The 27,010-nt window shown below is 34.9% G+C and overlaps 2 protein-coding genes across 20 annotated transcripts in view; one reads left to right on the top strand and one right to left on the bottom strand.

Moving 5' to 3' along the window:
• Nucleotides 1–7,970, bottom strand: part of ZGRF1 (zinc finger GRF-type containing 1) — a 250,677-nt gene extending 242,707 nt beyond the window's left edge. For 10 of the 12 annotated variants that reach the window (XM_077142504.1, XM_077142512.1, XM_077142513.1 and 7 more), the window contains exons 1-2: nucleotides 7,369–7,970; nucleotides 1,309–1,398 (exon numbers count right to left, since the gene is read on the bottom strand). In XM_077142504.1, the coding sequence (XP_076998619.1) occupies nucleotides 1,309–1,329 (21 nt within the window). In that variant the 5' untranslated portion in view covers nucleotides 1,330–1,398; nucleotides 7,369–7,970. Of the gene's footprint in view, nucleotides 1–112; nucleotides 255–1,308; nucleotides 1,399–7,368 lie in introns of all 12 variants that reach the window. The other 2 variants (XM_077142509.1, XM_077142511.1) reach the window with 1 other exon arrangement.
• On the top strand, nucleotides 7,458–26,049 carry LARP7 (La ribonucleoprotein 7, transcriptional regulator). Of its 8 annotated transcripts, none has more exons than XM_077142524.1 (13): nucleotides 7,458–7,746; nucleotides 13,953–14,152; nucleotides 14,662–14,762; nucleotides 14,839–14,922; nucleotides 15,042–15,206; nucleotides 15,281–15,374; nucleotides 15,442–15,792; nucleotides 15,869–16,013; nucleotides 17,624–17,775; nucleotides 18,767–18,885; nucleotides 21,852–22,011; nucleotides 22,202–22,293; nucleotides 25,734–26,049. In XM_077142524.1, exons 2-13 carry the CDS (start codon nucleotides 13,954–13,956, stop codon nucleotides 25,812–25,814), a joined length of 1,743 nt encoding a protein of 580 aa, XP_076998639.1. In that variant the 5' UTR covers nucleotides 7,458–7,746; nucleotide 13,953; the 3' UTR covers nucleotides 25,815–26,049. The 8 variants fall into 8 exon arrangements, with proteins under 8 accessions (XP_076998639.1, XP_076998634.1, XP_076998635.1 ...); XM_077142519.1 differs by lacking the exons at nucleotides 22,202–22,293; nucleotides 25,734–26,049 and adding exons at nucleotides 7,888–8,009; nucleotides 9,994–10,053 and having other exon boundaries at nucleotides 18,767–18,907; nucleotides 21,852–22,003; XM_077142520.1 differs by lacking the exons at nucleotides 22,202–22,293; nucleotides 25,734–26,049 and adding an exon at nucleotides 7,888–8,005 and having other exon boundaries at nucleotides 18,767–18,907; nucleotides 21,852–22,003.
• Nucleotides 26,050–27,010: the final 961 nt, after the last annotated feature.

The following is a 27,010-nucleotide window of genomic DNA, read 5'->3' as shown; positions in this document are numbered from 1 at the left end:
TGGCACGTGCAGTTTCCAAAGTGTGAATCAGAGATACCTGTAAGTCCCCTACACCTTTTCAGGGATCTATGAGATCAAAGCTATTTTCATAATACACTAAGAGGCCATATACCTTTTCACTCTAGTCTTTCAGGAGTGTTTGGTAGACTTTTCCAGAGGCTACAGCGCATCATTACAAAAGACTGAATGCAAAGCAGACATGAGCCTCTATCTTCCATTAAGTCAAATATTAAGGAGATTTGCAGGGGAGAAAGCTAAAACATAAAGGTGGAGTTATACAAAGAAGGTAGGGTTTAACAAATGAGTATGATTGCCAAATCATTACACTGATATTTCTTTTAGTTTCTAGTATCTTAGAGCAGCTAGAAGTAAAAGCCTAAAATTGTGGAATTATAACCCATACCAAACTCTGAAATCTTTTCTAGAACTAATTGTTGCAATGTGCTTTAAAATTCACTGCTTTTTTGCATATATGCTATTTTTCACAAAAAGGAAAAAAAAAAGTCGATTGTGATAAATGTAAAGCTTTATGATGATATTGTGAATGACTGTACACTATGGATATGGTACACATGGTATGTGACTATATATATATATAGCATGTCAATTAAAAAAAAATTATATCCAAATTAAAAAAAAAGAGATTTGCAAAAACGTAAGGCAATGCTATCCTTCTCAATGTATTTTCTGTTGTTGATTTGGAAAATTTAGCTATTTTTCATTAAAAATGTTATTTATGTTGGCATGTAATGGGTTTGGTATTAATTTTTAATGAATTAACTAATATATATTTTTAATTCCTGCTTTAATTTCTGATAGTGTCCATAAACAAAGGCTTTTTGGGGTCTGCAACAAGTTGTAAGAGTGTGAAACAGTCCTGAGGCCAAAGAGTTTGAGAACTACTGATCTAGATATGAGGCATTCCAATTCTTCCATAGAAAGGAATTGTTTCCTAGTTCCAAGTTTCGAAAGAATTTGTTACAAAGAACTTTAATTAACAAAAATGAATAGTAAGCAAGAGATAGGTTGTCAGATAAAATATAGATACAAAGCTAAATCTGAATTTCAGATAAACAAGTAATTTTTAAGATAAGTATGCCAAATACTAAAAGGCACCTACTTGTACTAAAAAATTACATTGTCTATCTGAAATTCAAATTTTCAAGTTTAATGGGGATCCTGTTTTTTGTTTGTTTTTTGTTAAATGTGGTAACTGTTACAAGACATTTGTAAAATGTGAAAGGAAGGAAAAAAGGGAGGGAAGGAGAAGAAAAGGGGAAGGAAATAGAGAAAATAGGTAAAACTTACAATAAATTCTTGGTTTTCCATTGTTTCTTTTGAAGTTATAAGTTAGTCAGGTGCATCAACTACTCGATGGCTACCCAACTATTATACCACCTAAAATGAAAAATGACACAGAATATTCAACACTGCTGAAAAAAATACACATCAAATATAATTGTTCCTCATAACCTCTTAGCTGAGAGGAATATGAGTTTTAAAACTGCTTAACTACCAAGGGAACAGGTGTAATCAAATTATGTGCCACTGAAGATACAAGTTAAGAGTTAACACTGCTGCAGAAGAGAATTTGCCAAAGAGAAAGTCCAAGAAAAAAAAATTAGTAAAATATATAAAAGTATATTATTATATACCACGTACATATATATATATAGTAGTACACAAACAGTATGTATGAATTTTTTTCTGTTTTCTCTTTATTTCTTTTTCTGAATAGATGTAAATGTTCCAAGAAATGATCATGATGATGAATATGCAATTATGTGATGACATTGTGAATTACTGATTACATATGTAGAATGTAATGATCAAAAGTTACGAATGTTTGTGCTTGTTTGGTGGTTTTGGTATTTTTAAAAAAATTTAAAAAGTAATAAAAATAATAATAATTTGAAAAAAAAGAGTTAACACTGCTGTGGAAGAGAATTGCCAAAGAGAAAGTCCAAGAAAAAAAATTAGTAAAATATATAAAAGTATACATACTACGTACATATATATATATATAGTAGTACATAAACATTTCTCTAGGTGTCATAATATGTATCAGAAAATGACTTTCCTCCCAAGATGACTGGTTCCTTATTGACTAAACATCCGTTTGAAAGTTTTCCGAATTGCTACAGTCACCACAAGATGGCCCCCTTGAGTTTTAAATTTTTCCTTTAACATCTAAAAGTCAATATACTATACTATCTAGGGCCAAATACACATTATAATGCTTCTGCAAGGAAAAATCTTTTAACTTTGTTGCAACATTATTATAGTTTTTTATACTATTGGCTAAAACTGTTTTTGTGAACAAATGTGGGACTCTAAAGTGACTCATAGCACCACATATGACTTGGAGAAGTAAATAGACATGTGAAACATTATTTCCTTCCCCCTGTAAAGCAGTGATTCCAAAGGTATTCCAGAATCATTACCTTCACCCGTTAGAAATACAAATCCTCAGGCCCCATCCCTTACCTATTTAACCAGACAGTCTGGAACTGGGGCCCAATAATCTGTGCTTTAACAAGCCCTCCAGATGACAGGGATATATCCTCAAATTTGGGAAAACGATATAAAAGATTCAGGGGGCTCCAATAAAGTTATAATTTGAAATCCTCAGTTTAGTTCCTCTTTGCTATGTATAATATATAATATGTCACCTATATGATTTATAAATTATACACAAATATTTTTTGATCAGTATTATGTGCCAGCCATTGTGCTAGCCTGAGATTCTCATGGGATTCTCAGTATAGCAAGGTGATAAACAATAATAAAATTGGAAACAATATGTTAAAAATAAGACACTCAACTCGGTCTAGGGCATCAAACAAGGTTTCCCAGGGGCAATGTCTAGGGTGTAACTTGAAATAACTATTAACAAAGAGAAAATGCCAGGGAAGGTCTTTCATGACAGGAATCAATATGTGCAAAGACCTGGGGGAGATACAGCAAGGCAAGATAAGAGAACTCTAAATGGTTATGATTAAAGGGTCAAGTAAAAGGTAATGAAAGAGCTATAAGCAAAGAGGCCGAGGGAGTGAGTGGTAATAGCTTTGAGAGGGCCTTATGTGTCATACCGAGGAACTAGACAACAGAAAGCCACCGAAGGATTTTAATAAAAGGATGCAATCGGATTTGGGTTTTACAAAGATCATTCTTGGTTGCTGTGTGGTGAAAGTATGCAGTAAAAAGCAGCCAAATGATATATGAATACTTGTCCCAGGACACAGGTCACTGGACTGGACCCAGACCTACTGAGGCACTCTTTCAGAAGTATTAAATCTCGACTTTCTATAATTCTTCCTTCCAGCCCACAGGAACGGCTAGCTGCCGAACAAATGCTAAGATACAGAGGGGTCCAGAGAAACACCTATCACTAGCTGGTGCTTTTTGAGCAACCTGCTCCTGGCCACTGAACGGGCTGGACATTTTAAGTATCTAGAGACTCTACAGTGTAGGCATAGTGCCTGGCATGTGGCAGTTATTAATCTTCTATCTCCTAATAATATCAATCATTTATTCTGTACAACTGTATGTTAGACACTTTTTTTAAAAATGCTTTAAATGTTCACAACAACCTTATGGTGTAGGTTCTATTTTTAATCTCCATTTTACAAGAGGAAACAGGTATACGTGAACTTGTTCAATATTGTAAAGTAAATAAATAGCAGAGTGAGAATTCAAAACCAAACAGTCTAAACTCTGGGGCTCATACTCACAAATACTATTTTATTTAGCTACTTACTGAGTACCGATAAGGTGTCAGTAAGGAATTCAGCTAGATATTGTACATATATTTTTCATCCTCATAATCCCAAGGAGTAGGTATTATCATCACAATTACAGACTAGGTATTCAGTGTTTACTAAATTTAGGATTATTTATATACTATTTTAGAGTTGCAAGATAAATTTCCCATACTTTCCCAATATTAGTTTAATGCTTGAATTTACAATTCAGAAGGAACTAAGAGAAGGTTAAAAAGCTCTCACTAATGGTAAATGAGATTATAGAATTAAACGTCAGAAAAACTCTAGCTAGAATATAAAGATTCAGAAGAGCCCTAATATTATATTCATTGGAGAGCTGGCATCCCTTTCTTACCCTTAAATAGGAAAAAATGGTTTTAGACAACAGCATCAAATTATGAGATGCAAGGATGAGACATTTTTTTCAGTGTTTATCTGTCCAGTCTAACAAATAATTCAAGTGTTGACCTACTTCTAAGGCCTAAAGAGTAAGCTGGTTTGGAGGCTCCAGATGTGTTACTGTAATTAGGAGGTGTTGAGATGTTGTTTTTTTTTTCTTTTAATTATTTTTTTTAATTCACCATAACACACAAACACATTCTAACCATTTGATCATTCCATTCTTGATATATAATCAATAACTCACAATATCATCACAGTTGTATATTCATCATCATGATCATTTCTTAGAATATTTGCATCAATTCAGAAAAATAAAAAGAAAATGAAAAAAATTCATACATATCATACCCCCATCCCTCCCTCTTATTGATCACCAGCACTTCAATCTACTAAATTTATATTAACATTTGTTCCCCCAATTATTTATTTATTTTTAATCCATTAATTTTACTCATCTGTCCATAAGGTAGATAAAAGGAGCATCAGACACAAGGTTTTCACAATCACACAGTCACATTGGGAAAGCAATATCATTATACAATCATCTTCAAGAATCATGGCTACAGGAACACAGCTCTACATTTTCAGGCAGTTCCCTTCAGCCTCTCCATTACACCTTAACTAAAATGTAATATCTATATAATGCATAAGAATATCCTCCAGGATAACCTCTAGACTCTGTCTGGAATCTCTCAGCCATCGACACTTTATTTTGCCTCATTTCACTCTTACTTCTTTTGGTTGAGGTTTTCTTAATATTTTGATGCTGAGTTCCAGCTCATACTAGGATTTCTGTCCCACGTTGCCAGAAAGGTCCACACCCCTGGGAGTCATTTCCCACATAGAGAGGGGGAGGGCAGTGAGTTTGCCTGTAGTATATATCTTAAGTATAAAGTTCAACTGGAAACTAAAGATTACTTTTAGAACTTTACATAAGAACCCTTGATACTAATTTTTAAAATGTTCTTGCATGAGGAAGAACAAAGGAATGTCATTATTGCAGGGTGCTGAAAATAGATGGTATTAATATTTTAAAATGTCACCTTATGTGTGAGACTAAAGCAAAAAATGTTTGTTACAAAATTTATATTTTGACTAGTGCATTTCCTAATATAGCCTACACAGTTTGATTGAACAACATAAGTACTTGGAATCTCAGGTAGGACATGAGATTTTGTTGGTTTGTCCAGAGTGATGCCCCAATGAATCCCAGTGTGATTTGATCAGTGAGTGGTAAATTATTTGCACGCCCCCTTCAGGGAATGGTGTGAGCAGGGAGAAATTCAACTTCCCCAAGTTGAATTCTTGATATTCTCACAAGCAGTGTAGACAACCAAAGCTATAGGCTGAGCCCCCCGTCTTGGGGTTTGTTCCTATGAAACTTAACCCCACAAAGGAAAGGTCAAGACTACTTAAAATTTAGGACTAAGAGTCACCCCCAAGAGAGCCTCTTTTGTTGCTCAAATGTGGCCTCTCTCTCCAGCCAACACAACAAGCAATCCCACCACCCTCCCCTGTCTATGTGGGACATGACTCCCAGGGATGTGGACCCTCCTGGCAACGTGGGAAAGAAATCCTAGAATGAGCTGAGACTCAGCATCAAGGGATTGAGAAAAACCCTAGAATGAACTGAGACTTGGCATCAAGGGATTGAGAAAAACCCTAGAATGAGCTGAGATTTAGCATCAAGGGATTGAGAAAACCTACTTCACCAAAAGGGGGAAGAGTGAAATGAAACAAAGTGTCAATGGCTGAGAGATTCCAAACAGAGTCAAGAGGTTATCCTGGAGGTTATTTCTACGCATTGAGTAGATATCATCTTGTTATTCAAGATGTAATGGAGAGTCTGGAGGGAACTGCCTGAAAATTTAGAGCTGTGTTTCAGTAGCCGTGTTTCTTGATGATGACTGAATAATGATATAGCTTTCAAAATGTGACTGTGTGATTGTGAAAACCTTGTGTCTGATGCTCCTTTTATCTACCTTGTCAACAGATGAGTAGAACATATGGAATAAAAATAAATAATAGGGGGAACAAATGTTTAAATAAATTTAGATTGAAATGCTAGTGATCAATGAAAGCGAGGGGTAAGGGGTATGGTAGGCATAATCTTTTTTTTTTCTTTTCTGTGTTCGTTTTATTTTTTTCTATTGTCTTTATTTCTTTTTCTGAACTAATGCAAATATTCTAAGAAATGATCAATATGCAACTAAATGATGATATTGTGAATTACTGATTATATATGTTGATGTTTCATCTGGTTTGTTAATTCTTTTAATTAATAAACAAATTAAAAAAAAAAAAAAGAACCCTTGATACTAAGCCACAAGTTTGGTTTCTTTGGGCATACAATTCCAGCCAAACTCCAGATTTGAGAGTCGTTTGGATGGACAAATGGTTACTTGTGGTGTTTAATCAAACTGATGAGAGAAAAGGGGGGAAAATACCTATCATAAAGCAGGCATAATGAGAAGCATCATGCATCCCAGGTGTGGCTTCTTCAGTGGATCATCTGCAGTGCATCACTGATTTGACAGAGCCTCTACTTCAATGATGCCTGTCTCAAAATGGCTCCCAATGATTTCTGTATTGCAAAATAAAGCCAAATTCTGGAAACCAAAAAAAGAACCCTCGATACTGAATGGTTTTCTATAAAATAGTTCACATGAACCTGAAAGATAATTTTAAATGTTTCTACCCATCTTTGCAGAGTAATAAAAATCAAGATTTCATAACGATTCATCCTGAAAACAACTAATTTTTAATAAGAAAACCTAATACTATTACAGTAATACCACTATCATCCCAAGAAAGAACGTAGATATTATTATAAAATATATATATTTTAAGCTTTATTCATATCTGACTGGCTTACATTAATACTTTTGAAATAGTTAATTCTTAAAAACTTCATAAAAACTGTGAAAAAGATCGAATGATTTGTTATAAATGTTAATAAACGTTTCAAGAAAATTCTGTTTTTAAATAAAAAAGAAAAGAAGGGCAGTGAAGGAAAGACACCAATTATTCCAGGCAATCTGTGACTGCCACCCCCTCTAAACCAGGTTCCGCACAGCTTTCCTTCCAATCCGCTTCCTGTGGAGCAGATTCTTTCGTCAATTCGCCCCAAATCAGCGATGCGGTCTTTTGCTCAAGCCCCCCAGCCTCACTCCCCAGAAATAACCAAAACAATTCACTTCACCTGTTCATAGCCCAAATGCTTTCGAATTTCTCCCGCGAAGGAAGATGACGTCATTCACCTGGGCCCTCACCAGATCAGGACCCAATGCTTAGCCCGCCCACCAACCCCTCGACGAGAACCGCCATTTTCAAACGGCCAATCAAATGCTTCACTGGCTGGGCGCCACCTCGGCCGGTCGCGTTCCCCGTTGCCCCGCCCCCGCAGCCAGTCCCAGCCTGAGAGCTAAATGACGTTCGCGCCGCCTCCTGGTCTGTCTCGTGGGTGGGTGACTGGTGTCGCTCATCCTATGACGCCCGAGTCATCACGACTGTAAAGCTCCGAAGGCGGAAAGGGTAGAAGGACGTAGTCTCTGACCCTCTGTTTTGCGAACTGGATCGAGTAAGTTGCACGTGGACCACAGAATCGGTCAGGGTGGGGAAGGTCTAAAATGCTCGTAGTTCTTTTGTCTTGCTGTCCATTCTGTTATCTGTTTTCTTTCTCACCCCGCCCCTTCTCACGAACCCATCGCTATTTCACCAGTACGAGTTGTCTCTGCGCACGCGCAGTTCTCTGGCGGCTTTTGCAGTTTGTACAGCGTGCAGGCGCCTAGGGTCGGACGTTGGGAGGTTTGGGACACGCCCCACATTTAGCAGCGTCTGTACGTGAGTACGGGTACCGAGACGGGTAGTAGAGTGTAGAGAACGTTCCTAATTTCTGGAATTTGGGATTGAGCGTTGGCCAGTAAAGTATAGGGAATGTAGGGACTTGTATTCCAAAATTTAGTTTTATTCTTTTACAGGAAAGTCCTTGCCTTCACAGAGTTGAAAATCCAGTTATGGAAGAAAACTCACAAATTATAAGCGTTAAAAACACTATATAGTGACAGCATTAATGGGGATCCTTAGAGAAAGCAATTAGGGAAGATGTGGTGGGAGGCCAGAGAACGTAAGAAGACATTTAAACTTGTCCTTGAATGCTGAATAGAGGTTTATAAAACAAGAGAGAACACTCATGCAAGGCAAAGACATTGAAATGGCAGAAATTCCAGGTGTTCAAAGTTACATATGCTTTTCATTACTATTGAGCTATTTTACGACTGTGTAAATTGTAGAAAACTGATAATAAAGCTATTTAGTTTTGTACAGTGGAGAGGCAATTAATTATTGTTCTCACCAGTTTTACAGCTATTAGCAAATTGATTTAGCAAATTGACTTCAGTATCTCTGAATGCCAATCTATATGTCTGCTCATTGAATTCAACTTTAAGATGGTTTTTAACCACTGATCCATTAATTACTTACATAGGACCTTTGGCATGTATTCATTTTATCTGTGTACAGGAATCACGATTTTTTTTAAATATGTCTTAAGAATTTCACGGGTTTCACAAAAACTTGAAACCCACGTATAGTGCCAAATATTTCAGGTTCAGAATCCCCAAGTTAGAACAGAAATTTGCCTAGTGGCAATGTGTAGGACCCTATACTACTTCCTATGTTACAGGAAGGTGCTAAGAAATTACTGTTGAAAGTTTTGACTCGAGGTTGACTTCAAAGAACCTTCAGCTCTGTGTTTACCGCAAGCCGCATAATTTCTATGTAGGATGGATGATTTCTAGAATGGTTTAGAAAACTTTTTCCATATGGTTATATATATTGTGTACCATGTAACAATTTTAATGCTTTATTAAAAATATTTAATAAATTGTTATTTAATAAAAACACTATTCAGTAGTTAAGATTTTTATCCACATTGTACAGACCACAGAGAGGTGAGGTAATTTGCCCAAGTACCATACAGCTAGTAAATAACTAGATTGATTTACTAGGTGGAATATGGTATCATTAAACGAGATGATGATGATAGGAAGAAGAACAGGCCTGGGGAGGTAAGATAACTAAGTTTGATTTGGGCCTGTAATGAAAGTACACATATTTGTTGATATTGATAAAGTACAAGAAAGTGTGAGCCTGTAACAAAAGTACTGCTTTGTAACTTCCTGAACCTCTGCAGCCACTGTGTAGGGGAGGTAAATTGTGCCATAACTTATGTTACTTTCTGCTTCATCTAAATTTCCCTCTAAACTGAAGCTGTTTGATCATCCATAGAATATTTATTAGAGAAGTTATAGATTTGCAGGAAAATCCTGCATAAAGTACAGTTTCCATATACCACATTATTAATAACACCTCGCATTAGTATGGTACATTTGCCGCAGTTGATGAAAGAACTTTTTTATGATTGTACTATTAGCTATAGTCCATGGTTTCCTCTAGGATTCACTTTTTCTGCTATATAGTCCTATGGATATATATTTTTTTAATTTTTGTTCTAGTAACATTTATACAGCCTAAAATTTCCCCTCTTAACTACATTTAAATATGTAGTTCAGTGCTGGTCACAATGTTATGTTCACAGTGCAATGTTGTGCTACCATCACCAGCATCCATTACCAAAACTTTAAAATCATCCCAAACAGAGACTCTGTATCAATTAATCATTAACTCCCCATTCCCTACCCCCACCCCAGCCCCTGGCAATGGTAGTTTCTGACTCTGTGAGTTTGCTTATTCTAATTATTTCATATCACTGACATATAACATTTGTCCTTTTGTAAGTCTGGCTTATTTCATTCACCCAATCCAGAAAAATAATTTTAGCAGAAGAAGTGAAGACAGGTCTCTCAGCTGAAAAATGAGAATGATGGTAAATATCTGCTTTCTGGGAGAATTGTGACTTTGTGTGCATATGCAGTTTTGTCCCGTTTCCTTTAGGTGTCAGCCTTTGATAAGGAAAGGAATTAGCTGATAGTCTGCCCTTTATAATTTAGTTGGTATGGGAAATTTAGTAATGGTGCCAACTGTAGTGATACTCATATCCTATATTTGTATTTTATGTATATCCTCCCATTTGCAGAAGCACTTGAAATGCTTAATACTTTACATTTTATAAGGTGCTGTTAAATATATTTACTTTTATTCAGCAACTACTTAAGTGGTGATCAAGCCAAAGTCCCTGGCCTCAAAGAATTTACATTCCGAGTGAGATTAAAAGACAGGAAAATTATAACTACAGGTAGTGATAAAGAGGACAAAAAAGAAAGTGGTAACCGAGAGGGTGGGTAAGGTTAAGGCTTGTAAGGAGGGAGTTATTTTAGATTGGATGGTAGAGAAAGGCTCTCTAAGAAAGTGACATTTGAAAGGGATCTGAATGAAGAATGAAATAATCAATACAAATGTGGCATAGAAGTCAAAGGGAACAGCAAGAGTAAAGGCTTTGAGGTGGATTTGGCTCCAGTATACTTAAAGAATAGAAAGATGGTGTTCTAGTTTGCTAGCTGCCGGAATGCAATATACCAGAAACAGGATGGCTTTTAAAAAGGGGAATTTAATGAGTTGCTAGTTTACAGTTCTAAGGCCAAGAAAATGTCCCAATTAAAGCAAGTCTATAGAAATGTCTAATCAAAGGTATCCAGGGAAAGATACCTTGGTTCAAGAAGGCTGATGAAGTTCAGGGTCTCTCTCTCAAGTGAGAAGGCACATGGCAAACACAGCCAGGGCTTGTCTCTCCTCTGGAAGGGCATATGGTGAACACAGCATCATCTGCTAGCTTTCTTTCCTGGCTTCTGGTTTTATGAAGCTCCCCCAGAGGCATTTTCCTTCTTCATCTCCAAAGGTCACTGGCTCGTGGACTCGCTGCTTCATGGTGCTGCAGCATTCTCTGCTCTCTCCAAATCTCCTTCATTCTCCAAAATTGTTTCCTCTTTTATAGGACTCCAGAAATTTATCAAGACCCTCCTAAATGGGTGGGGACATGTCATCACCTAATCCAGCTTAACAACCACTCTTGATTAAATCACATCTGATTACAGTTTCAAACATACAGTATTGAATAGGGATTGTTCTGCCATTTTGTGAAATGGCATTTAGATTAAAACATGGCTTTTCTAGGGTCTATACATCCTTTCAAACCAGCACAGATGGTATGATGTAGCAAGAGTGAGCTCACTGGGAAACATCATAGGAGATGAATTAGAGAGATGTAACTCAGCCAGATCAGGTAGGACCTAGAAGATCACAGTAAAGATTTTGGATGTTATTCTGTGTTTTAAAAAACTTTCAGAAAATTTTGTGCAGGGAATTGACATGATCTGGTTTACATATTTCAATTGTCCTGGCTGCTATCTAGATAATTGATAAAGGAAGTAGAGCAGAAACAGGCAGATCCTTTAAGAACCTCTTACAGTGGTCAAGGCAAGGTACAGTGGTACCTTGAACCAGGTAGTTGTGATGGAGGAGATGAGAAGTATTCGAATTCAAGATATATTTTGAGCGTATTCTTCACAGAATTGCTGATGAATTAGCTGTAGGGTGAGATGGAAAATGAGGGATGATTTTGAGGATTTTGCTCTCAGCAGTTGTATTATTTTAAAATGGGAAAAACAAGGGGAAGTATTGATTTGTTAAAATTCAAGAGTTCTGGGGGTTTTTTTGTTTTTTTTTTCTTTACATGGGCAGGCACCGGGAATCGAACCCAGGTCTCTGGCATCGCAGGCAAGCATTCCTGCCTGCTGAGCCACCGTGGCCCGCCCTAAGAGTTCTGTTTTGCCATGTTAAATTTGAAGTACCTTTTAGATAAACAAGTGGAGGTGTCAAATGTACAGTTGAATATTGGAGTCAGGAGCAAATGAAATCATATGAAGACAGTGTTTTCAGAGAGGGAGTTATCAGCCGGAAATGCTTTTGAGAAGTCAGGTGGAACAGTGAAGGTCATCAGTGACCTTGTCTGCAGTTTTGCTAGAAGAATGGGAAGGAGAGTCTGACAGTGTGGGTTGAAATGAACGTATAAGAAGAAGAATGTCATTATGGGGTACTAAATCATACTTGGTTATTTATTAATTATGATGTGTAGCTACTTTGTGTGTATTAAGCTAATGTCAATAAATACCTTGTTACTTGTATATGTTCAAAATTGGTACTTGGCTGAGGAACCAAAGCCTATTCTGAAAATGTCAAAAGACTTCCATTGACTTTGGGGGAAAGATAAAGTGTGTTAAGGAATAAAAACAAATAATAGGGGGAACAAATGCTAAAATAAATTTAGTTTGAAATGCTAGTGATCAATGAAAGCGAGGGGTAAGGGGTAATGGTAGATATAATCTTTTTTTTCTTTTCTGTTTTCATTTTATTTCTTTTTCTATTGTCTTTATTTCTTTTTCTGTTAAATTTTTTTAATAAATAAATTTTTTTTAATTTAAAAAAAAAGATAAAGTATGTTAAGGACTTCATACCTTCTTACTGGCTATCACTTTGAAAACATATTTCTGTCACTATCCGTGGCATCACTGCTCAGTTATAGGTTCTAGGTACAGTCAAGACTCAGGAAACGCAAATAGGCTTAAATGCTGTGTTTACTTCACTTTAAAGAGGGATATGAGGCAGAAGACATAACAGGCCAGGTATTCATCTCAGGAGGCCTAACAATTACCATATCCAAGAGTTACCCAATTCCACCATCCACTGCTCACCCCCCTCCCATTCACAGCAGGTATATATGGCTGCCACAGATAAGAGCCAACCTGTGTTTAGGTTACCTTGGCATACAAAAGCTAACCCCCTTTTATGCCATGCTGGTCACATAGGCTCTGAGGCCTGCTAGAGAACCTAATAGCTGCCCCAGTCCAGGTGCAATAGGAGATCCACACAACCTTCCCCATTTATCTTAACTTTACTGTTTCCAAGGAAATCTCATTTCATAGCTCTTACATTTGGGGAAGGATAAAGAATAAGCAAATAAATTGAATAGTAATGTTAGAAGATAACAAATGTTATAGAGAAAAATAAGGCAGGGAGGCAGGGGAGATCAGACCTCATTGAGATGAAATATGAGCAGTCTTAAAGAGGGAGTGGGCCATGTTTTCCGGGTTTAAGTGTTTTACAGAAAGGAGCAAGTTCAGAATATTCTCACTGAGAGTTTAAGGGAAAGCAAGGAGGCCAGTATGGCTGGAGATGAGGGGGCAAAGTGGCTTGCAAAGAAACTTGACAGGGAAGGTGTATGTTGGGGATTTCTGCGCAAGAAATAACTGGAATGTTAAGTGAAAGAGAAGGCTGATTCTACAATCTAATAGTTGAATTCTTCATCTAGAGAGTAGAAATTGGCGTTTTTTAATATTCAAATCAAAAATCAATTGATTTTCTTCATTGGAGATTGTAGTACAAAAAAATGTGAATAACTTTTTAATGTCTTTTGAGATCAAGAATGTCTGAGTTCCTCATTGGCACTCTGATTTGACTAGCTTGGTAGAGGTGTAAAGATATACTAGACTAGGGTAAACTGGTCCTACAGGTTAAAAGGCATGGAAGAGTAAAGCAGTGATCAATGATAGAGGTAAAATTAAGTGAAAAACTAAGGTATGTAAAAAGTGAACAGGACCTTAAAACCACACGAGTCCAATGAGATTTTTAGTTGTAATGTTTGCAAAGTGTTCCCCTGAAAAAATTGTCTTCTGATAGCCAAATATTATGGCTGTTATTCTCTCAGACCAATTAAAATCTCAGGCTTTTCTGTCATTATTGTGGTGATTTAAATATTCTTTTAATTCACAGAATGGAAACTGAAAATGGAAATCAAAACAAGACAATAGAGGAAAGCACTGAAAAGAAAAAGGATGTAGAAAAAAAGAAACGATCTCGAGTTAAACAGGTGCTTGCTGATATTGCTAAACAAGTGGACTTCTGGTTTGGAGATGCAAATCTTCACAAGGATAGATTCCTCCGAGAGCAGATAGAAAAATCTAGAGATGGATGTAAGTTGCTTCAATATGTAATGAAACTGTAGGGGTGTTAAAGTAAGCTGTTATACTCAGCTTCTCTTAACCAGGACTATACTAGGCATCCCTATTCCTAATTTCCCACAGGAATCTATCTTAAGGCAAGGCTGCAATGACTACTACCCTGGTGGGAGTGGAACCTAGTTAAGAACTGCCTTTTATATCTACTCCTAAAGTATTTTTTGCATAAAGACCACTTCGCTTTTATAGATTTTTGACGTGGTGACAAAAAGCAGGTGCCTGCAGAGGGCAGTGTGCGACTTTACCAAGGGACATAAGTCACATGTAATAACTTCTAATCCAATGTAGCATTTTAAGCTATTCTCTGGAACTGAGCTTTTGGGATTTGAGAGTTAAAAAAAGCATGCACTATTTTCTTATGAACTGCACTGCACTGCACATACCTACACAAGTACTTGGGCCATAAAAACAAATGACATCCTATTGATCGTGCATGCTATTTTTTCACTTTGTACTTTTCTTAGATGTAGATATATCGCTTCTCATGTCATTTAACAAAATGAAAAAATTGACCACCGATGGAAAACTTATAGCCAGAGCATTGAAAAGCTCAGCTGTTGTAGAGGTAAGAATGACTACAAGTTTTATCACATAACTTTACTATAAAGTTTATAAAAGTAACTTAATATACTTTTTTGAAGCTTGATTTAGAAGGCACCAGGATTAGGAGAAAAAAGCCCCTGGGTGAAAGACCAAAGGATGAGGATGAACGGACAGTGTATGTGGTAAGTCATTCGTTTGAGCCCCGCCAGATCTCCAGTAAAAAACTGACACAAACTTAATTTATGTAAAGTTTATTGACCCTTATAAGGTAATATTTAATACTATGTTCCATTTATTATAGGAATTACTTCCCAAAAATGTTAATCACAGCTGGATTGAAAGAGTATTTGGAAAATGTGGCAATGTTGTTTATATAAGCATCCCACATTATAAATCTACTGGAGACCCAAAAGGATTTGCGTTTGTGGAATTTGAGACAAAAGAACAAGCAGCAAAAGCTATTGAGGTAGGTCCAGAGCCTAAGAAAAAGGGAAAAAAAAATTAATCAATTACAGTAACAAACCTTTGCAACCATTTCAGTTTCTTAACAATCCACCAGAAGAAGCCCCAAGAAAGCCAGGAATATTTCCTAAAACAGTGAAGAATAAGCCCATTCCTGTCCTCAGAGTACCTGGTAAGTTCATTAATATTTTAAGTAAATGAAGGCTAAACAAAAGGCATTAATAATGGCATTCTTACAGAAGAAAAGAAAAAGAAAAAGAAGAAGAAAGGCCGAGTGAAGAAGGAAGATAATGTCCAAGCCAAAGAGGCAAATTTGGACACAAGCAATGAGAGCATCTGTAAGCTTAAAAGATCCAGGACCACATCTGAGGGCTCCGAGGTAGATATCAGTGAACCCCAAAAGCCACCCTCAAAGAAAAAGAAAAAACGTGAAAAAGCTGAAGCATCCAGCTTACCTGAAGTCAGAACAGAAAAAAGGAAAAAAAGTAGCTCTGAAGATGCAGAATGCCTCGCTCCCAGATCAAAAGTAAAGAAACTAGCCCAAAAAGAAAGCATTAAAAAAGAAATTTCAGAAGTTAAAGAAAACAAAGGTAAGGAAAAACAAAGGATTAGGTTATTCATACATTTCGTAGCCAAATGTCTAATTAGATTCTTAATTTGTCCAAGATTTAGAACTCTCTACAGAAGAGGAAAAGGAAACTGGAGATATAAAAGATGGATCCCTCTTAAAATCAAAAAGAAAGCATAAGAAAAAGCACAAAGAGAGACACAAAATGGGAGAAGAGGTTATACCACTAAGAGTACTATCAAAGTAAGTTTGTAGCAGTTTACAGTTGGCAGTAGGCACATTCCATCACCATTGCTAAAGTGCAATTCCAGTTTATATTAACAGAGTTGCATATTAGCAACAGTAGTGGCTTGTAACCAAAATTGCATTGCATTCCTAATAATGTAGATAACATGACTGAAGATTGTGTAGGATTCACCACACTCAAACATGGAAGCACTTATTTTTATCTGTCACAGCAAGTGCCTCCATGTTAAAGTAGAGGGGATCCCTCTTTGGGTTTATTTAAAAGTCTATAGTTTAAACACACTACAATGTTTTCAGTCGTAAAAAGACTCACCATCACCAAAACATGGAAGCACTTACTTTTCCTGTTCCAAAGCAAGTACATCCACGTTTAAGTGGTGGGGAGCCCAGTCTCATTAACCTGTTATAAAAAAAAAAAAAAAGAAAGAAAGAAAAAAATGGCTTGACGAACAACATCTTGTATGAAACACAATTGTGCTGGTTTGGAGACACCTCCACTGAAACATGGAAGCACTTACTTTTGTTTTACACAGCAGGTACCCCCATGTTAAAGCAAAGGGGATCCCTTAGGCCGCTTTAAATTCTGAGGGCTGACGTGTTCATCCATAGGGCCAAATTGAATACACTTCTACTAAAACATGGAAGCACTTACTTTTTTAAAAGTAACAGAAAGCACCTCCATGTTAAAGTTGAAGGATATCCATTCTTTTAGACACGGGACTTAGTTCAGGGGGAAAAAAATGGCATACCTTTTGAAGAAAAATTTTCTTTACCTTCCAGGATTAGATTCCAAACAGGGCAGCCGTTCTCTAGAAGAGTAAAAGGCAAAGACTCCAGGCACTTGTATTTATACTGTTCTTAACTCCTAAATTCCTTTTGCCTTTTTATCTCTGAGAATCATTACAAGAGCCTTTTGTTATTTTAATGTATCAGTTCTCAGGGAATGTATGATCCTGGGTGGGTCTAGATGCTTTTTTTTTTGAAGTATACAGATGTCAATGTTAACAGCTAAAACCATTACCTCAAGGTATCCACCTCATTAAAAAAACCTCCTATCTGCTTGTTTGATGGCATAGATTAGGGTAACAATGAGGGCTCCTGGGGAGCCAGTGGAGGCATTGTGTTTCTAGCTGGTGGAGCTCTACCTGTTTGCAGAAATATCTACATGTTAAATGTATGCAAATACATAAATTGCTTCCCTGGGGTGTTTTTTTCTTTTTAGAAATTCCTTTTGAGTCAAGTAAATACTAAGGAATGTTATCTCTCACTTTGGAAGCCCCTTAACAAATAATCTCTAAATTTAATTTTCCCCCCAGACTTGGCTGATTATTGTAGTAAATTTTCCTAGTTAATTAATGAATGAATTCTGAAATTTTATTCTCAAAAAATGCAGACATTTGAAACAAGCTCAAGAATTTAATTTACAAATTTTTAACTCCTAGTCTGATTTAGAATCAAGGAAGATTTAAGTGCATACGTTTAAAGAGAGAGAAAAGTTGAGGAAGTGCTTGCAAGTCACTGTGAATAAGTATTATTTAAATGTTTTTACTTATTTTGCATTTGTCATTTGTTATCAATGTTTCATAGTTACTTTTTATTCCTTACAGGAGTGAATGGATGGATTTGAAAAAAGAATATTTAGCTCTACAAAAGGCCAGCATGGCTTCTTTAAAAAAAACAATATCCCAACTAAAATTGGAATCTGAAATGGAAATAGACCGTGGTATACCTAATAATTCAGGAATGAGAAATGAAAAAGGTAATGACCACTATACTATGATGGTGTTTATAGCATTATAATACTGCTAATATACCAAAAGGCTCCTTTCATTTTAAAAAATGTAATTATAAAATGGAAGTAATTAGGATAATTATTCATTTGTCAGGTTGTCTATATGTGATTTATTCTTTGTATAGGAATATTTATAAAATAAATATTTTTTTAATAAAATGGGAATATAGGAACCGCCCATTTTAAAAAGCATCTCTTTTAATTATGAGTTTTTCTTACAGTTGCATTATTTTTTTTTTTTTTTTTTTTTTTTAAAGGAAAGACAGAGAGAAGGAAGGAAGGAAGGAAGAAAGGGAAACATCTTTAAACATTTTCTTGTTTTATTGTATTTTGTTTCTTTGTTTTTTGTTACATGGGCTGGGGCCGGGAATCGAACCGAGGTCCTCCGGCATAGCAGGCAAGCACTTTGCCCGCTGAGCCACCGCGGCCCGCCCTACAGTTGCATTATTAATCAAATTTAGTATATATTTATCAAATGCCTAGTTTATGGATTATAGGTATAAAAATTTGTAGGAACAAGTTTGTAGGAATAAGGATTGTAATTTCATCCCATGGTATAAACCACAAGCAAGAAAAAATTAAAGATTCTTGTGAAATATAGATTTTCACATTTAAGTTATAATGTGCATGGAATATTCTGATGTATCCGATGCCTGTTTATTTCTTTATTAAGTTCTTTGCTAACTTGGTTCAGGGAAAAAGGGCCATATTAGGATTTTACAAATGTTCTTCTAACAGCAATAGTTTAAAGTAATAAAACTCTATTTTATTTCATTGTGGTCTGAAATAAACAGTGTGAAATACAATATATTGAGTTTCTTAGTTATTTAAATCAACCGGAGAAATCAAGGAACCATTCATTGTTGTTATTCTCAAGGAACCATTTATTGTTATTCTAAATATTAAATTGTTAGGCATGGGAGATTTATTTCTGATCTTTTCCTTCTCACATCAACAGCAAATAATGACGAATGTGGCCCCCAGGAGAAAGTTAATGCCATGGGACCACAGTTTGTGAGTGGAGTGATTGTGAAGATTGTCAGCACTGAGCCCTTACCTGGCAGAAAACAAGTCCGGGTAATGCTTTTGAGACTCCTGGGTAGTTGTCACTTATCTTAGTATCTCTCGTGTGTGAAAATATTTGGAAAATGGAAAATGAAGCAAATTAAATCAGAATTTACTTGGAGCTTTTAAATTCTATAGTAACTATCAGTTTTAACTTAGCAAAATCTGCAGTTCCGCGATTTGCAGTGAGATTTGTACTTATTTTTATTGTTGTCTCTAGTGGTTGACCTCTGTGTGATTGAATGGAGACATGTATTATAGCCATTGTAGCGAAAGAAGTAAATATAGTAAAATATTTTCCCAGTATTTTTTGTGAGGCTTTATTTGTTTTCAGTGAAAATGAGTTTTGAAAAAATACTTAGCACCAGAACATTTTAATCGACATTAGAATTCCTCTGAAATTATTTTGAAATTGTAAGAATCTGATAATGTCTAACTTTGGAGTGAACCAGAGATTTGTGGATTTGTTTTCAGTACATTCTTAAAAGATTTTGTGATCTTCAAAAAAAAAGTCAAAACTGCTATTTTGGAATAAAAGGTAATCTGTATATTTTTTCATTTAATTTGGGTTTAATTTTTTTTTATTATTGAATCCTATTTGAAAATTGAAACTTTTTCCTGAAACAAATGCAGTGTTTTATTGAAGGAAATAGCTTTTTAAATTTTTCATTGTTGTTTATAATTTTTGGTAAAATATTTTCAACCCCTACTGATTATTTTTAAAATTCCAATTACTTTTCTGTATAAAGTACTAAAAAAGGCTACAAAAATTTTGCATGTGTGTACAACATAAATCCATATTTCTACATAAGTTTACACTCTAAATTTCTATAAAAACTGCTCTATGATTTTCTTTTATGTATACAATTACCTTCTAAAGACCTTTAATACCAACATATCATGGTATTTTTTCGATATTAATGCTGTCGTATTCCTTTAGGTGAGAGTACCGTATCTTTTCCTGTATTCTGTTACCCATTTTGGGAGGCACTTTATTTTTAAACTATGTAAAATTTCCTTGTACAGGATTCCAAATATTTTTAAAATTCCATTCCCCTCTCATTCATCAGCCACACATTTTTTAGTTTGAATAAACCATTGGAGTTCTTGCTCACTTTTAATAATTTTGCAGACACTAATTATCTGAAATCCTAACCTAAAATCCTATAGCTGTCAATAAAAAGTAAACTTCGAATTCTCTTTCCAGTATAGGGGAGGTGTTTAAACAGTCCTAAAATTGGGTTTACCAGCTTTCTTTTCAGAGTATGGTAGCAGTATAGAATTTGGGATAAGGCTGACAAATCAAGGAACTTAGGTTTGGTTAGTCAACTTACTAAAGATTTAATGGAAAAATTACTCAAATTTTGAAGTTTGAAGTTTACTGGCATAGGTTCAATTGTATTTATCAAAGAGCCTTTATTATCTAAATAGTAATTACATCAATTACAAATTCTTCATTTATGATCATTGAAATCACAAAATAACTCCATTAATCAAGTTAGTACTTACCTACATTCTGCTGGAACAAAAACTGGTTACTGCTGTCTGTGGCTTGCCCATGTGATTACCAGACTACTTTGTCATTCTAGGATGGGTTTTAAATTAGGAGATTAGCCTGACATTATAATGGATATTTAGTAAATATCTTTTGACTTGTAGTAGTCTAATCTGATAAATCACCTTCAGAACTCTCACTACTACCAACGAATACATTCAGATTTCATCAATTTAGTACTGCTTTTGTTTTTGCTTTGTAAATTTGGTATTAGCTGGAACTAGATTGGGAAGAATTGGCAAGTATATTTTCCTCAAGTTCTCATGTTTTTTTATTGACTCACCAAACATTTACTAAGTGTGTATTTTGAGATAGGCAGTGTGCTAAAGCTTTGGGATGAGATAAAACCTTAGCCTCTGGCTTCTGGAAGCTCACAGATTTTCACTAGATAGACATTTCACTAATAGACATTTCTTATTCTACACTGAAATAACTTTTCCAGGTATTCCTCCCTTGTTTTTTCCATAACTGAAACATCTAAAAAACTCAACATCCAAAAGTAACCTAAAAAAAAAAAACAAAAGTAACCTAAATTAGTTGTGTCTTGGAAATTTGAGTGAAAGTAGGGAGGAAAGATTGATAAAATTCCTTTTCAGTTGGGAATCTTCATTTATTTCTTTTGACTTTATGAGTGGGAATTGATGAACTAAGAATTAGTGTAACATTCCTGCATAAATGCCTTGTATACTCTGGAGAACCTGCTGGGAAAAAAAAAATTGATGAGGAATGCAAGAATCTGTTAATTTGCCCTCACAGCAGGCATTATAGGTAAAACTTTTCCTTGCTGGGTGACCACAGCTTCTTTAAAAGAGGTTACATTAGGTTTTCTAACAGAAATAAGAGTTCTTAAACTATGTTCAGGATTTTGTGGATTTGAGGGCTTTTTTTATGAATTGTTATAAAAAAAATTGAACATTATATATTTTAAGTGATAGGTGATTTTGTAAAGGTAAGTAAAAAAACTCACCTTTTTCCCCAATTTTTTTTTTTTTTCAAGTTTTAAATTTTATTCCTTCTACTTAACTATTTCTGGATTTGGACCTCTTGATATTTATTTATTCATTCATTCATTCATTTTTGGCACTGGACTAGAGTCTGGACAATAATTTATACTTCTTCAAATCTTGTCCTTTCAGAATTCACATTGTAGTTCAGATTTTAAGGACATGATTTAAAGAGAATAAATGAAAGTAAACTATATTGCAAATCGATACTAAATAAGTTCTCTTCTTTTTCCATGTTTATTTTTAAGAGCACTTGTGTATATTTTAGAAGAAATGTTTGCTGTATATATTTACTCACATTAAGCTACCTAATAGCTTTTTTACAAATACAGTCTGACACAATCATTAGGAAAGATTTTAAATTATTACCAAAAAAATTTATTGTTTATTTTAAGTCTTTCTACTGAACTCTAATGCAGGATACTTTGGCAGCGATCTCAGAAGTTGTTTATGTTGATATGCTAGAAGGAGATACAGAATGCCATGCTAGATTTAAAACTCCTGAGGATGCTGAAGCAGTAATAAATACATATACGGAAATCAAAAAGAAACACAGCTGGAAACTCGAGATCCTTTCTGGTAAAATTTCATAGAAACTTCTAAAAATTCTTATTGCCATGATTGTATTATATTTTCTGAGTTTAGGTAATACACACAAAGTGGCTTTGTAAATAGTCAAATAACTATTCTTAGTTCTATTACTGAGAATATGCATGCTTCTTTACATGCATCTGTAGTTCAGTGATCAAGATTTTTGTTTGTTTTCAAGGTGATCATGAACAGAGGTACTGGCAGAAGATTTTGGTAGATAGGCAGGCCAAGCTTAATCAACCTCGAGAAAAGAAAAGAGGCACTGAGAAGGTAATTAATTCACATTTGTTTTTTAATTTGTAGCCTAACTTCTGGAGGATGAATATCTTCTAAAAGTCTATAATATGTAGTAATAAAATAACTTTGGTTTTCCTATACCTTAGCGAAGATTTTCAGAGAATATAATGTGTTTTAGATTGGGAACTAAAACTTCCTTGTCTAGATCTCAAAATGTATGGAATCAGAATTGTTTTAACCTGCAAGGGTATATAAAATTAATTGAGAGTTGTTTTTCTTTTCCTCTTTTTTTAAACCAGTGATATACGTAAGGTCAAAAGGTCTTGATTTCTAGTCTGTTTTTTAGTTTGATGTAAATGAGTATTTAAAGATTGTCTTAATGGTAAAGCACAATGTATTTAAGAGTGTAATTTATACAGATAGGAAACTCCACAGATAAGATTCAGAGACTTCAGGTATAATGATCCCTGTAGCAATGATTAGCAATGAAAATCCTTATCAATCAAAAAGGATAATGCTTTATTCCTTTTTCTCTAGACTAGTCAACAAGTGATATAAATAAGCTTAAACAATTTAAAGCAAGTCTTTTCAGTAATTTCATTTTTGTGTCAATTTAAAATGATACTGGGCAATTTATTAGATAGTTGCTAATTGAGCTGACATATTCTTTTAAAATAAATTATTGCACATGTAAAAGTTAAAACATTTTTAGGTGCTAAGAACAAAATAGGACACAAGGAAACATATACTTAAATCCTGAGAAAATCTAAGAAGCTATGTTTCCTTTTACTTGATTATTACTTAAGCCATATTTCCATTTTCTAGGTCTGTTTATTCAGGTCATTCGTAAAATTATTTCTTTTTCTTTTCTGCATGGACAGGCACTGGGTGGGAATGGAAATCAGGTCTCTAGGATGGCAGAACTCTGCCTGCTGAGCCACCATGGCCCACCCTTTTTCTTTCTTTCTTTCTTTTTTAAATTTCTTTTTATTTTTTAAAAATCAAGTCTTTTTCAGTTTTCTGTAGCAGGGATTCTTTAGAATTTAAGATGGTTTGGGGGGATGTTTCCTACTGGTCTTTGTGAATTCTGTTTCCATGAGTAAAGACTGAATTTGCTGCCATGGGGAAGTTTCCTTTCTTTTTAGGTACTCTTTCAGGTCTATGAGGTGTTAATTTCGAAGCCTGCTTGAGATTATTTAGATATTCAAAAAAAATTTTTGACAGGTTAACTGAAATTCAGCCTTTTATTGGTTAAATAATACTTCTTCTAATACGTGAGAAACTTCATTTAAATTATGTGTATATTTTAAATGAGGAGATAATAATATAGTTCAGATTCTAGAAATTTAGAAAGATTCCATCTTTAAAAGTTAAAACTTGAGGCAAGGAAATTATAAAATTGGCCAAGGAGTTTAATAAATTGAGTTAGAATACAATGAGTAACTCTATCATTGACCTCGTTTATCTGTTGCATTGTCTGGCCTGTAGCTGGCAGGATTTGTTTAGATAAGTAGAAACCTGGAAGTATGAGATCCTGGTACTATGGAAGTAGCTTGTTGGTTCATCTAATGAAATGAAAACTAGGTATCATACAAAGCTTTTCAGAGAGGAATGTATCATAATTAGTTTCTCAGTCCCTACTTCCTTTATTCATTCAACAGATATTTTTTTAATACCTCCTTTTGTGTAATCACTGTACTAGGAACTAGGATAAAACCAGGAGTAACAAAGCCCCTGTTTTCATGAAGCTTGTAGATAAACAAGATACATCTGATAATGATGAGCAGGTTGTGTCGTGCAGAAAACTAAGGCAAATTAAAGGGCATTGTAAGGTAGTGGTAGGTATATCAGGTGATGTTGCTTGGAAATTTCTCACTGCAAAGGTGGCTTTGCAGCAGAGACCTTAGGAAAGTGAGCCAGCAGGCCGGGAGAGTGGAAGTGTAGCTTTCCAGACAGAAACAACAGAAAGGGTAGAGGCCTTCAGGGACTAGGAAGCAAGAGTGACTGTAGTACAGGGAACACTTCAGTAATGAAGTTTAAGTGCTTAGAAAAAATTAGCAGGATGTAAGTGATTCTGCCCATAGTATGACATTTAATACTTTATTTCACTGCAGCCAAGTGTTTCAGCAGGAGTATTATAATTCATCTATCATTGAGTGAAAGAAAAGCACTAGTTAAAAACATGGTTCTTAATTTACACATAGAGTAGAATAATATTGGGAACAATTTCATAAGCCCTCTTTGGTTAATAGAGAATTGAAAGGGGCAAGAAAATGAATAGGTAAAGAACATTTTTATTTTCTACAAATACCAGTACATTAAATTAATGACCTCTCACAAAAGATCAGGAAGGTGAGGGCTACCAAATGGTATGTCTATTACTTACTCTTGCTAGCCCTAATCTATGTAGAGTTTCCTATCACTTAGAGCATGTTGGTAAGTTTCCTATCACTTAGAGCATAAGAGCTCCTGGAGATAAAATGAAGCTTTTTTCTTATTTGTCTTCACCTTTTAAAACATTTTTTGTTGTTTTTATCAAAATGGTCTCTTCTGTACAAATTATTGAACAGGTCAGATATACAGGCAGTAGAAGCAGAATTTGAATAGCACATGGGTATGACAAGAGTTCTAAATCACTACAATTTTGACCACTCACCTTTCACTGATAAATAAGTCTAATCTAAAAGTGACTTCTTGCCAAAGGCCACATGACACCAAACGCTTAAAAAAGATATATTTTGAGGAACACTCATTAACGTCAATGTTTTTTAATAGAAAAAAAGATATGAATTGACTCCAAAGTGTTAAGCAAGATATTTAAAATTTTTCCATTAGAAAGCTTTTGGAAATTTAGACAATTTCAACCGTTTTCATCCTGAGTTTCATGTAATTTCATTTACCCTCTCTAAGAAATCTCTAAAATTTATAAAATGGTATAACAAGTGTTCTTAACAATACATCTTTAGGATATTTTTAATTTCCTAAATTTACTTTTCTAAGCAAAACTTTATGTAGCACTCGGCCCAAAATATGTTGTCTCATTCAAATAATACACAAATTGCTAGACACAATATAATTATTAAGGACCACATATCATTGAAGAAGTGTCATGGTAATACTCATACCCAAGGGCATATAAAACAACAAAAGTATGGATCCTGACCCCTCCTAAAAGGATAAAAATAAAATCATCAATGTGGAGTGACAGCTGAAAATTTAAAGATTTTAGTAAAATGAACCTAAAGGCTAGAAGTTTTGGGTAATTAAAAATCAGTGTCTATTATGGTTACAAAGCTATAACTTAGACAGTTGTTTCGGTTGGTTTATTTGACTTAAGCTTGACTATTTCATGTCTCTTTTCCTTTTAAAAATTTTCATTCAAGATGCTATTGTGAATTTTTTCTAGTCATAATTATTTTTGCTTTCCTGAGTATCCAATACATTCTAATTTATCATTTCTTTTTTCTCCATAGTTAATCACCAAAGCTGAAAAGATTAGACTGGCAAAGACTCAACAAGCAAGTAAACACATTAGATTTTCTGAATATGATTGAACAAGAGAAAACTATGACTCACCTATAATGCTTCACTGGATACTTGAGCTATTCATAGGAAATCCACTTCTATTATGGTTGTGCTGCATAATGAATATTGTTCTAAGACCTATATCTAACTAAAAGAAGTATCTTCATTCCTCAACTTGTAAATAAAACTTTTTTCTAGAGACAAGTACATTGTATACCACAATTTTCATTAAACATTTTATTTGTTGAAATCATCTTGTGTAAATCAGCCTCAAACTGATTTAGTAAATAAATGTGTTTTCAACATTATCATTAATTTTGTCATTGTTTTAAATTATAAAAGCAATATATAATTGTAAAAAATAATACTACGTGAATATATAATTTAAAAAGAAAACATGATTTACAACTTTAATCATGGACTCTTTTTTGGGCAGGCACTGGGAATCAAACCCGGGTCCTCTGGCATCGCAGGCAAGCATTCCTGCCTGCTGAGCCACCGTGGCCAACCCTAATCATGGACTCTTAATTGTGCTTAATATTTTATGACTTGCTTGCAGTTCACATATCTTGTATATCTTTTCATGTCAATTTATACAGACAAGTATATGTAATATTTCACTCTAACACAATTTTCATGTCCAAGCTTCTGACCATATGAACTATTCCAATTAAAATGTTAAGTTTAAAGTATTGAGGGCTTTTTATGCCCTCATAAAATATAAATGAAGTTGACATTTTATTTTGATTTATCAGGTGCTATCTGTGAACCAAGAATAAAATTAAATCTTTCAGGGATCGACATTAGGCAAAACCGAGGTCTCTCATTTTATTCAGGAAGATCAATCACAGGACTGGAGCACTGAGTACTTCCCAGAATTGAATCAACAGGACCACGTCTTCCTACCAAGATCCTGATCAAGGAGGCACAATCAGTGGCTTAGTGGGCCACTGACCTCACTCATCCTGGAGTCTGCAGATGGCACTGATGGCTAGTTCTGGGCCGGACCTTTTGTTCAATGCAGTCAGGAGATTTTGGCTCAAGACCTAATGTTTTTTAATCTCTATCACATATCAGACATTACTATAGGCATTAGAGATACAAGTAAGGGCCTTGCCTTTGAGGAATTTGTGGTCTTTCAGAAAGAAGACAAGTAAACATGATTACAATTCAATGTACAGCCTGTGAAAGAGCTCCAGGTCCTTTGTAAGTAAGATAAAAATAA

The sequence above is a fragment of the Tamandua tetradactyla genome, chromosome 24 (assembly GCF_023851605.1).
Source record: "Tamandua tetradactyla isolate mTamTet1 chromosome 24, mTamTet1.pri, whole genome shotgun sequence".
Classification (NCBI taxonomy): Eukaryota; Metazoa; Chordata; class Mammalia; order Pilosa; family Myrmecophagidae; genus Tamandua; species Tamandua tetradactyla.
The sequence above is the reverse complement of the archived record's forward strand: the minus strand, read 5'-3'. Positions and strand labels throughout refer to the sequence as shown.

Bases quoted from the DNA above. Each gene is read 5' to 3' on its own strand.
- LARP7 (XM_077142524.1), top strand. From the start codon at position 13,954: ATGGAAACTGAAAATGGAAATCAAAACAAGACAATAGAGGAAAGCACT. The intron at 14,153-14,661 runs GTAAGTTGCTTC...TACTTTTCTTAG, and splicing joins AGAAAAATCTAGAGATGGAT to ATGTAGATATATCGCTTCTC. The intron at 14,923-15,041 runs GTAAGTCATTCG...CATTTATTATAG, and splicing joins ATGAACGGACAGTGTATGTG to GAATTACTTCCCAAAAATGT.